The sequence below is a fragment of the Lithobates pipiens genome, unplaced genomic scaffold (assembly GCF_037356315.1).
Source record: "Lithobates pipiens isolate NorthernLeopardFrog02 unplaced genomic scaffold, aLitPip1_a1.2 Scaffold_23, whole genome shotgun sequence".
Lineage (NCBI taxonomy): Eukaryota > Metazoa > Chordata > Amphibia > Anura > Ranidae > Lithobates > Lithobates pipiens.
Genome location: NW_027507785.1, coordinates 79,362,161 through 79,374,642, shown reverse-complemented (window position 1 = coordinate 79,374,642; position 12,482 = coordinate 79,362,161). Strand labels below are relative to the sequence as shown.

The 12,482-nt window shown below is 38.6% G+C and overlaps 1 protein-coding gene across 23 annotated transcripts in view; it reads left to right on the top strand.

Moving 5' to 3' along the window:
- Window positions 1–12,482, top strand: part of CADPS (calcium dependent secretion activator) — a 624,105-nt gene that overhangs the window by 404,172 nt on the left and 207,451 nt on the right. For all 23 annotated transcript variants that reach the window (XM_077451917.1, XM_077451920.1, XM_077451911.1 and 20 more), the window contains exon 13: window positions 5,591–5,778. In XM_077451917.1, the coding sequence (XP_077308043.1) occupies window positions 5,591–5,778 (188 nt within the window). The remainder of the gene's footprint in view (window positions 1–5,590; window positions 5,779–12,482) is intronic.

Genomic DNA, 12,482 nt, shown 5'->3' with positions numbered 1-12,482 from the left:
ATTCTGATAGAAATTCAAAACCCTTGTAACTTCCTTTGTACTAAAGTGAAATACCAAGCATTGTTATCAGCTATGTCGGACATCTTTTGTGAGCTACATAAGCTCTCCACCATACAATGAGGGGAAAAAATATTTGATCCCCTGCCGATTTTGTATGTTTGCCCACTGAAAAATAAATAATCAGTCTGTAATTTTAATTGTAGGTTTATTTTAACAGTGAGAGACAAAAAAATCCAGAAAAACACAAAAAAAGTTATAAATTATTTTGCATTTAAATGGGTGAAATAAGCACTTGACTCCTTTGCAAAACATGACTTAGTGCTTGGTGGCAAAACCCTTGCTGGCGATCATAGAGGTCCAACGTTTCTAGCAGTTGGCCACCAGGTTAGCACACATCTCAGGAGGAATGTTGTCCTACTCCTCTTTGCAGATCCTTTCCTTAAGGTTTTGAAACTGACGTTTGATAACTCCAACCTTCAGCTCCCTCCACATATTTTCTATCAGCGTAAGGTCTAGAGACTAGCTAGGCCACTCCAGGACCTTAATGTACTTCTTCTTGAGCCACTTCTTTGTTGCCTTGGCCTTGTGTTTTGGGTCATTGTCATACTGGAATACCCATCCACTTTCCATTTTTAATGCCCTGGCTTTGGGAAGGAGGTTCTCACCCATGATTTAATGGTACATGGCCGTCCATCATCCCTTTGATGCAGTGAGGTTGTCCTGTCCCCTTAGCAGAAAAACACCCCCAAAGCATAATGTTTCCACCTCCATGTTTGATGGTTGGGAAGGGGTTTTTAAGGTCATAAGCAGCATTCTTCCTTCTCCAAACACAGTGAGTTGAGTTGATGCCAAAGAGCTTGATTTTGGCCTCATCTAACCACAACACTTTCACTCAGTTCTCCGCTGAATCATTCAGATTTTAGTCCTTCATGGCATAGTGTGTTACCAATTGTTTTCTTGGTGACTATGGTCCCAGTTGTCTAGAGAACATTGACAATATTCTCCCATGTAGTTCTGGGATGATTCCTCACTGTTCTCATGATCATTTAAACTTCACGAGGTGAGATCTTGCATGGAGTCCTAGACCGAGGGAGATTGACAGTTATTTTGTGTTTCTTGCATTTGCGAATAATCGCACCAACTGTTGTCACCCTCTCACCAAGCTGTTGGCGATGGTCTTGTAGCACATTCTAGCCTTGTGTAGGTCTACAATCTTGTCCCTGACATCCTTGGACAGCTAATTGGTCTTGACCATGGTGGAGAGATTGGAATCTGATTGATTGCTTATGTGGACAGTTGTCTTTTATACAGGTAACAAGCTGAGATTAGGAGCACTCCCTTCAAGAGAGTGCTCCTAATCTCAGCTCGTTAGCTGTATAGAAGACACCTAGGAGCCATAAATCTTCCTGTTTCCAAGTGATCATATACTTATTTCACTCATGAAAATGCAAATCAATTTATAACTTTTTTGAAATGTGTTTTTCTGGATATTTTTGTTGTTATTCTGTCTCGCTGTTAAAATAAACCTACCATTAAAATATATACTGATCATTTCTTTGTTAGTGGGCAAACATACAAAATCAGCAGGGAATCAAATACTGTTTTCCATCACTGTATGTAATGGAGTTGAGGAGAGGGGTAGGTATTTGTACTCTAAATTAGGAGAGCAGCATACGATGTTAACACTCTTTAAGCCCTTGTACACACGGTTGGAGATTCCGACGGAATGTGTCCTATCGGACCGCTTTGTCGGATAATCCGACTGTGTGTGGTCTCCATCGGACTGTTTCCGTCGGAGTATCCGACGGACCAAGTTTTCCAACTTGTCCGTAAAATTTTCAGACAAAATGCTCTGATCGGACATACTCCGATCATGTGTAGCCTACTCCGACGGACAAAGTGCCATGCATGCTCAGATCAAATTCCTAGACCAAAGCTATTGGCTACTAGCCTGAACGTAGTCCCGTCGTAACGAAATAATGTCATCACATTATGTACAATCAGATTTTCCGACAACTACACACTGTCCGACCGTGTGTATGCAACAGTTTCGGACAAAATCCGTCGGACAAAATCCAACGGATTTGGTTGTCAGAATGTCCGACCGTGTGTACAAGGGCAAAGAGTAAGCGTTGCCACCCGAGGAAAAAAGCCTAAAAAATTAAACTAATGAAGTCACCAAATCTAAGGACTGGTAAGCTGCAACTTGATAAAGATTTGGTTTAGGGTTTAGTTACACTTTAAACGAGAGCAATCAAAATGACTCCTCCATAAAACCTTTCACTGTACAGAATTCCTTATTTTTACAAGTACACTCAATGGTCATTTCTTTAAGTTTTCCCATAACAACAGTTTTAATTCCCAAGATGCCAGTCTGTTTACCAAGGTCCTGACCTGTTATTGAATAATTAAATACAAACCTACATTTTACTATGAAGGATTTAAGAAAAATACAAAATCCTTCTTAAGGGGATTTGTCCACACAATAACTAGAGATTATAGTGAGAGCTCAATGTTGGGTGGGTATGTAAGCATGGCTATTATTCAAGACACCTTTTTAACTCTACCCTTTAATTTGCCTCTGGCGGTATATACTTTGCGTACTGACCATTTGTAATCAATACTAAGAGCAATAGCTATCAATTATGAGTAGGTTAAACGTAAGTTAAGACCATAACTGCAGTTTGTAATGGAAATCTATAATGATATAATTAAATCAAGCTCTGTTGCAGAGTGCCAATGTCCAGAATTCTCATAGCCGCCATCTGTCAAGTCATATACTGACAGACAAATAAAGTGAAAGCAAAATGTTAGCTATAAGAGAAAAATATATTATTGTCTTATAGAAAAAACACTTTGGGGTTGATTTACTAAATGAGTTAAGATTGTTCACTTAGCGGTTTGAAAGTCTGATACATTTAGTGTGTTAACTTTAATCATCCAATATTGAGTGAGTTAAAAGTTCTGTTTTTCTTTTGTTGTTTTTTTTTCATTTCCATTATTTAGTTTTACAAAACTCAATAAATATTCAATTTTAATGAACATTAACATTTATGTGTGTCACACATTGATCGCATAACAACCACATTGTATTCTCACAGTGGGCATTTTATGTGATAGGTTCTTAACCAATGAAGAATTAGAATCCTTTCTCCTTTTTAAGACCCAAATGTTGTTTTTTTTGTTTTGTTTTTTCATTTTCAAGTTGTGGCACTTACATCCAAACTTTTCATTTTATTGCTCATCCCAACATATTGGGACTTTGTTTTTGTTGTTTCCAGTATATTCAATCATACGTGCAAGAAAAATTCACTTTTTTTTTAATTTTTATTATTATTATTATTATTATTATTTTATTATTTTTTGTTTCCCTTGCACATGATCACATACTGAAAGTGAACACGGTGAATTTAGAAAGCTTAATGAACATTAAGTTTGATACAAAAATATGGTAAGGCTGGGAAGTCCTCAAAGTATATGGCACCTCACCCCTAATTGTTAATAACAAAAATGTGGAGGGATAGAGAACAGGGATTATAGCGGTGCCTACATACGTGTACAGGTTTTCAATATCATTCCCCTGATGAAGCCAATGGTTTGGCGAAACATGTAGGGATCAATTACCTGTTATAATTAGTGGCCTTCTAGACATCTTTATTATGGCCATTATTTGCACCCACTAATTGTTATTTGCTTGTCATTACACCCTGTATGTATATTATGTTCTAACTTCTGTAATAATAAAATATTTTGTATATTTTTTATTCATTAGTGTACCTTATATGTTTTCAGGCTCCGCTATAATCCCTGTTCTCTATCCCTCCACATTTTTGTTATTAACTTTGATAAGTAAATGGTTTCTTCTATAGGAAATCCTCCCCATTGGTTCCGATTTAGTAAACCATATCTAAACCAATGCATTGATAATGCAGACAGATGGTCATTGTTCTTAACCACTGAAGATTAGAATATTTTCTACATTTTAAGACCAAAATGTTTTTTGTTTGTTTTTTTATTTAATTTTTAAGAAGGGTGCAGTTGAATTGAATCTTTTCATTTTGTTTATAATACATATCCCAACATATTGTAACTTTGTTTTTCCAGTGGCTTTCATTTGCTAGAAGATTTAGCATTACCCCAGATGTTTACCCTAAAATATAATCCTCAAAGTGTTTAGAAGGCAAAGACACCACATAAATGTGCAAAGTCTAACCCAAATGCACAGTTTACCTCTGAGTTTTAAGATGTTTTGCTTCCACTGTAATGTTACATTGTGATTCACATGGGGAAAATAATATATTGGCAATGCACAGATTTGCTTTAAAGTATAGCAGAACAGTAGGTAGGCATTAGAACACCTGTCAGGTTTTTATTGCTGTCTTTGCCCCAGTTAGGGAGATTTACCCTCTTTATTTGTCCTGTTAACTGTCATCGAAAGTGAAAATGAAAGAACATACCAGTTTTTCATCAAAATGGGATTTAAGGGAAAAAGTTCCAATAGGGACACTAGTTTGGGCAGATGGCAAAAAAACGTAACATGGGTTTTAACGCTCCTGTACCCTATCTAAAATGTCAAAAAAAAATGCTTTTCATTTTACTTTAAAGTTGTTGTAAAGTCAGAAGTTTTTTTTTTTTATCCTAATCTATTCTATGCATTAAGATAAAAAGCCTTCTGTGTGCAGCAGCCCCTCTTGGCCTCCATAATACTTAGTTGAGTCCTATCTCTGTCCAGCGATGTCCGCGAGTGTCTTAGCCATCCGGGACTCTCCCTCCTGATTGGCTAAGACACAGCAGTGGTGCCATTGGCTCCCGCTGCTGGCAATAAAAATCAGTTAGCCAATCAGAAGAGAGAGGGGACGGGGCTGCACCGCAGCTCCATGTCTGAATGGGCACACAGAGCTGCAGTTTGGCTTGGGTGCCCCCATAGCAAGCTGCTTGCTGTGGGGGCACTCAACAGGAGGCAGGACCAGAACCACAGAAGAGGGACCCAAGAAGAGGAAGATCTGGGCTGCTCTGTGCAAATCCACTGCAACAGAGCAGATAAGCATAACATATTTGTTATTTTTATAAAAAAAAAAACAAGAGTTGACAATCACTTTAAGGAACTAAGAAATGGTCTCCATAGCAGTCAATCAGATTTTCACAGCTGTTTTCACTGCACTCGCAAAATGAATATGATAAAATGGCAGTGATGGACAACAACAAGAGAAGTTGTATCTTTATATACACTGGTAGGCACTACCCATGATTGCTGGGATATGGGAATAGCCAATAAACAATGTTCATGGCAGAGATCAATACATCAATAGTAAAAGGGAGTTTATCTATAAAATGTGCAGTAAGAAAAGAATCAATTATTATGATTGGTTGCTATGGACAAGTAGAAATTTTCTACTTAACATATTTTTCACACATAAGTCCCAATGTGTAAAGGCTTCTATAATCCTCTTGGCATCAAGGAACGGGGGTCACTGTTCAGCATTCATCTAGCTTTGTTTTTGGATGTCATTATGAAACATTTTGGTAAATTCACAAGTCAATGTTTATGTTTGCCTATCAGTAATAATTGTTTTAATCTGTTTTGTTGTAGGGTTGGTTCAGTCCTGGTCAGGTGTTTGTCCTCGATGAATACTGTGCGCGCTATGGAGTGAGAGGCTGCCATCGACACCTTTGTTATCTAAGCGATTTACTAGAGAGAGCAGAAAATGGAGCCATGGTTGACCCAACTTTACTCCATTATAGCTTCGCCTTCTGTGCATCACATGTACATGGCAATAGGTAAATTAAATATTCATTCCGTTTAGATTGGCATTTTTGACAAATGTTGGCATTTTAAACTTCTTGCATTTGAAACCTAACATCAGCCATTTTTTGTTCATTTAAGATAGATAACTAAAGAGGCAAAGAAATGTCAAGTTAAAATCTTTTGTCTTAAGTTTTAGATGAGGAATGATTGGTGTTCCTAATAATAATAAAAATTGCATTTATTAATTATTATTATTATGGAATCAGGAAGCGCAGATGTAGTGCGCAACCTCTTCAAGCATTTTTCAATCAACCTCTTACTACAAATGGAACTACTGTCTGTGTTTTCCTCTCTACAGAGTCCCGTTATAGAGATTTTACTCACACTTTCTGCCCCAGCGACAACCATTTCACCAGAGAAACTCAACACCATAAAAGCCTATGGGGGTTATATAAGAAAGGAAAATCCACTTTGCACTACAAGTGCAAACTATAAGTGCAAAGTGTACTTGAAATTGTACTGAAAGTGCACTTGGAAGTGCAGTCACTGTAGATCTGAGAGGGACTTGCAAGGAAAATAAAAAACAGCATTTTAGCTTGCACACGATTGGATGATAAAATCAGCAGAGCTTCCCCTCATTTCAGATCTACCCCTTAGATTTATAGCAACTGCACTTCCAAGGGGATTTGCCTTTTGTAAATAACCCCCTATGTGTCCATGTACATATAGGCCTTTACCAGAGTTTAGGAGCTGCTGCAGTTTGTGGAGCTCCAAGCTCCCTCAACCTCCCTTTCCTGAACGCAAAAGAATCGCGTTCAGGATAGGAAAGTTTTGACCGCTGGCCACAAAACACGCAAAAAATCGCAGTAAAATTGTGGAACGATTTTTGCCGTGTTTTGCATTTTCCCACAGACGGCGGTCAAAGTAGGCTATGTGTACATAAAGGCCTTAAGGGTTTTCTATAAAAGTCCTAGAAGGATTTGAGCTGTCTGTCTAAATGAATATGTTAATATAAAAACTCATGGCTATATAAAATACATTGGGGTTGACTTACTGAAGGCTTGTGGAGTTTACACACACTCGTGGCTGCTGTATGATGCTTGTCAAATGTCTGTGGCAGAAAAAGGATTAAACTGATTTTTTTCAAATATTTTAATGGATTCATTGATATAAAACGTGGCCAATTATATTTATTTGTATGTATTTTAGCAGTTGCTCCAGAGTTTAGTAAATGAGCAGAAGCGCTGCTGACTTCCATCATCCAATCATGTACAAGGCAAAATAACGTTGTTATTTTCCTCGCACATGATTGGGTATTTTTTGCAAAGTGAAGTTTTACCTAATGTAATAAGCTCTGGAGCAACTACACTTGCAGAATGCAACTGCACTTTGCAAAGTGCACAGTCTATTTGCCTTTAGTAAACCAACCCCATTGAGTAATCTGGTGCTTCTCAGCACTGGAAAACTGACAGGAGTTCTACTATAGAAAAGCAATTTTTTTTCTGTCTGTTGGAGAGTTCAGCTCACTTCCCGTTTTGTTGTCAGCTCACTTCCCGTTTTGTTGTCAGCTCACTTCCCGTTTTGTTGTCTGCTCACTTCCTGTTTTGTTGTCAGCTCACTTCCTGTTTTGTTAAATATCATCAACAGGAAGTGAGGAGAAATCATTCCCAAGCCAGAAACCCAGATAGCAGTAGAAATCTGACAGGCGATCCAATCCTGCCTGACTATCCAAATCAAGAAAAATTGTTTTGGCAGGATATATGCTTTAAACTTTCCAACATGTTTTTATATCTGTCCTAATGAGGAGATATTCACTGACTTCCTGTCACTGCGAAAACAAATTGAAAGAGCAGCTGTCATCAGGACAGGAAATCACTGACATCAATATAAACATTGTTATAAGTTCTAAGTCTTCCCCTAAAAAAAAATAAGCAAGCCAAAGTAACTAAAAAATTATATTTCATTAGTCTTTAATTAGTCATTCCCTGAAATGTATCAAGCGGGTTACACTTTTTTAGACTGGGATGTGTTAGTATGTATTTTTTAATACTTAAAACAGACCCTGTCATCAGATCATTCATTTCTACAACAATCTTCTCGTAAGATTATATGAGCATTTAATTTATTTTATTCATATTTTTACCTGTAAAAGCCTTCCTTGTGTAGACTTCCAAAAGCTCTGAGACTGCTGCTGCATGCTGCCATCTTGGATGGCCATCTTGCCAACGGCCCCAGCAAATTTAGAGGTGCCACTCAATGATGCTCTGTAGTATTTCCCTTTGCTCCTTGCTTGCTCCCAGCAGATACATAAAGATTTTGTAGCAAGGTAAAGATAAGGGTGGTGTAGCTGGGCCAGCACACAGACACTCCCAGAAGAGGAGATGGCTAAGATGTCCAAGGGGGAAGGGGGCTCTGCTAGGGAATTGACTCTTCAGTTTTCAAATAAGCACAGAAGCATATTGCAAATCAATACAAATTGTTTACGAGAAAGAAAAATGCTGCATGTATTTAATATACTTGATTTTTTTTTGTGCTTTTACCTGCAAATGTTGGTGACAGGGCTCCTTAAATGCTCCGGTATGGGTTCAGAGTTGTTCTCACTGTTTATATTATGATATACTATACATACTGTACTATAACTGCAAGTTACAAGTTCTAATAAAACAAACCAACAGCTCTGCTTTGTACTCCCTGCTAGCTTAACAAAAGCCCTTTAACTCCTGCAAGGGGTTAAGTAGCAGTAAAGTCACTGAGCCCTATGGCACACAACTAGAGATTTGTAAGGTTGTTGAAGCAATAACACAGCTCACATAATGTACACACGTAGACTTTCCTTGCCCTTAAGGTAAGTAAATTACTTTCTTTAATTAACAGGCACAATGAACTTCCAATGTCTGGTGCCTGGGGGCTTAGCCCATAAATAGACCTCATCTCAGTTACTACAATAGGACTTTACTTGGAATACACAACACAAAGAGAACCCTTCTACAAACATAGTTGCGATTTCTTTAGCCTGGACTAAGCTGGCAATGGATTTTGGATGGCGGTCCAGCTTTAGGACTTGGTGCAACAGAATAATCATCTTATTTCTCCCCATAACAAACATGAACATGCAACCACTTTCTACCTTGTACTATTTTACCAGCAAAATTCCATTAGGCACTATTTTTTATTTAAATTGGCCAGCTAAAATAAGCTTGGAACATTTTTATGCTAAAAGCCTTACTGTGAGAGCTGCACCAAAAATGCCCAGTTTTCCAAGATTGACTTTCTGTACATTAGGGAAGGAGTTTTGTGTTTGCCCGGATATGGGCTTTAATTCAAATGTATTTAACCACTTGACCTGAATGATCGGGCCATTTTTTACAATACGGCACTGCCTCATTTTAACTGACAAAATTGATGTCCTTTTTTTCCACAAATACAGATTTCTTTTGGTGGTATTTGATCATGTGTGTGGTTTTTATTTTTTGCGCTATAAACGAAAAAAAAAAGCGGCAATTTTGAAAAAAAAACACATTTTGCACTTTTTGCTATAGTAAATGACCCCATTATTTTTATAAAAAAACTATTTTTTTTCTCAGTTTAGGCCAATATGTATTCTTCTACATATTGGTAATAAAAATCGCAATAAGCGTATATTGATTGGTTTACACAAAAGTGTCTACAAAATAGGGGATAGATTTATAGCATTTTATTATTATTATTATTTTTACTAGTAATGGTGGAGATCTGTGATTTTTATTGGGACTGCGACATTATGGCGGACACATTGCACACTTTTGACAAATTTTCTGGGACCATTGGCATGTATACAGCGATCAGTGCTATAGAAATGCACTGATTACTGTAAAAATGTCACTGGCAGGGAAGGGGTTAACACTAGGGGCAGATTAAGGGGTTAACTGTGTTCCCTCATATGAGTTTTAACTGAAGGGGGAATAGGACTGTCTAGGGGAGATGACAGATCGCAGTTCATACTTATTATGAATACATGATCAGTCTCTTCTCCCCACAGAGAACCAGGATCTGTTTCTCAGTGTGTCACAAGCAATCGCGGGAGCCCGGCAATCCTCTCAGCCGCCGGGCACTCACAACAGCTCTGGGGGCGAGCAGCAGCCACAGGGCAAAGCGACGTTACATAACATCATTTCGCCCAGCCGTGACATTCTGCCGCAATAAAACTGCCGCGGCTGGTTGGCAAGTGGTTAAAAGAGAAGTACAGCCAAAGCTTGTTTGGCTGGACTTCTCATATTGATCACAGGCGTGCAGTTTGTTTTGCACTCCTGTGACCCATTTTCAGCAGAGAGCGGTGCTGAAGTCCGCTCTCTGCTAATGTCACAGAGTCGGTCCAGGCTCAGTGTCATCACAACCATATAGCCTGGATCCCCCAGATCCCTGGAACCAACACCCTGCTCAGCCTCACAGCGAGCCACTGAGAGTCTGAGCCGGCCGCTCCCGCCTCCTTCATAGCCCAGCGCTACAGTGAGCGAGGAGGGGGCAGTGCAGAGAGATGTAACTGAAAGTCACCAGCTCTCTGCTTGGGGAGCTGTGAGAACTCATCGATCAACGGTGTTCAATCACTTGGCTCTCAGTGTTAGAGGCGCCGGGGAACAGATGCAGCATCGGACCGATGCTCCATTCACCTAGGTAAGTATGAATAAAAAACAATACCGCTCTTTTAAGGGCCACCCTAAAGCAGTTTTGCTGCTATAGGGTGGCACCTCTGCACTGGATCACGTGTAGATACGTGATCTGGCTCTTCCAGGTAGGGAGCATGCATGCCCGCCACTGCTAGCTTTCTCCCCTGTGATCATACACAGCGGGAGCCAATTGGTGGGTACAGAAGACTCGATGTCCACCGATGATCCAGCAGAGAAGCAGAACAGCGGTCTGTCTATGTAAACAGGGCAGATTGCCCTTCTGTCAGTAGGGAAGGCATAGATCCTGTGTTCCTGAAAAGTAGTAACAAGGATCCATATCTTCCCCTAGAAAAAGCACCTCCCCACTGTAGAAAAACAACAGCTAGGCACATAGTTAACCTTTTTATCACCCCGATGTTAACCCCTTCCCAGCCAGTGTCAATAGTACAGTGACAGTGCATATTTTTTAGCACACTGATTAATGTATTAGTGTCACTGGTCCACAAAAAGTGTCAGTTAGTGTCTGAATGTCTGCCACAATTTTGCAGTCCTACTGTAGATCGCTGCTTGCTGCCATTATTAGAAAAAAAAAAACAAATTATAAAAATATCCCATAGTTTGCATATTTTTAGCTCTAATCACTGTATAAGTGTCACTGGTCTCCAAAAAACTGTCAGTTAGGTGTCCGACTTGTCCACTGCAATATAGCAGTCTCACTATAAGTTGCTGATCGCCACCATTACTAGTAAAAAATATGTATAAAAAAATAAATAAATAAAAATATCCCGTAGTTTGCAGATACTATAACTTTTGAGCAAACCAATCAATATACGCTTTGTGAGATTTTTTTTTTACCAACAATATGTAGCAGAATACATATTTACCTTAAAGTGGTTGTAACCCTTACAGACCACTTTGACCTACAGGTAAGCCTAGATTAAGTGTCAGGTAAGTGACACATAATGGGCTACTATGCGATGTATAGTAGCCCATTATGCTTTACCTTTGCAGGGAATCAAAGAGGAAGTAACACCCATCAGGGTTTACTTCCTCTTTAATTTATGAAGAAATTTGATTTTTTTTTTTATTGGATATGTTTTATAGCAGAAAGTAAAAAATATTGTTGTTTTTTTTTCAAAATTGCCATTCTTTTTTTATTTATAGCGCAAAAAATAAAAAGAGCAGAGGCACTCAAATACCAATAAAGGAAGACTCTATTTGTGGGGGAAAAAAAGACATACATTTTATTTGGGTACAGCGTCATTCGGTATGACCGTGCAATTTTCAGTAAGAGTAACACAATGTCGTATCACAAAAAATGGCCTGGTCATGAAGGGGGTAAATCTTCTGGAGGTCAAGTGGTTAACTGAAATGTATTTCTGGACAAATAAAAAAACCCTCCCACCTATTCACAGGCCAACAAAAAAAGGAATTATATCAAAGCCAGCCTTTTACTTACCTGAGTTTGCTGTTGTGCCCTTCGCAATTGCATGTTCAGATTGTAAAGACCAGAGGTCCAACGCTGTCCCATCAACTGCTGTAAAATTTTACTTTTGCCATCACATTATGTCCTGGTGACAGTAGCAACCAGGACAAATAAAGAGGGTGAATCTCCCCAGCGGGACACAGACAGGGGTTTTAACCATTCCACTCTTGATACAAAACTATATAAAGGTTTTGACTTTATATTTCAGTTTTTAGGCCGGCACATTAGTTGCCTTTCCATTGCAGAGAAAACAGGTAAAATAGTTCATTTATAAGTAGGAATTTCAGCATCTCTTCATTTAAAAAATAATAATAATAATAATAATAATCTTGTGCTCTTTCATTAGATCACTTTTTTAAAGTTGTCTGACTTTGTAAACCACTCTTGCGTGAAAATACTTCAGAATTGCTGGAGGCACATTACAAACCGGTAAATGAAAGTAATCTAGTGGAAAAGCCCAAGGAGTTGTTCACTTCCACTGGGTTTTCCTTTTGTTTTTTATTTTAAACATAATCCTTCTTTTGCCCAACTGCTTGAACAGCAGGGATCCTTCTCTGTCCATAGTTCCCATTAGTGTGTAATAGAAGGTTGTAATATTACCATCTAC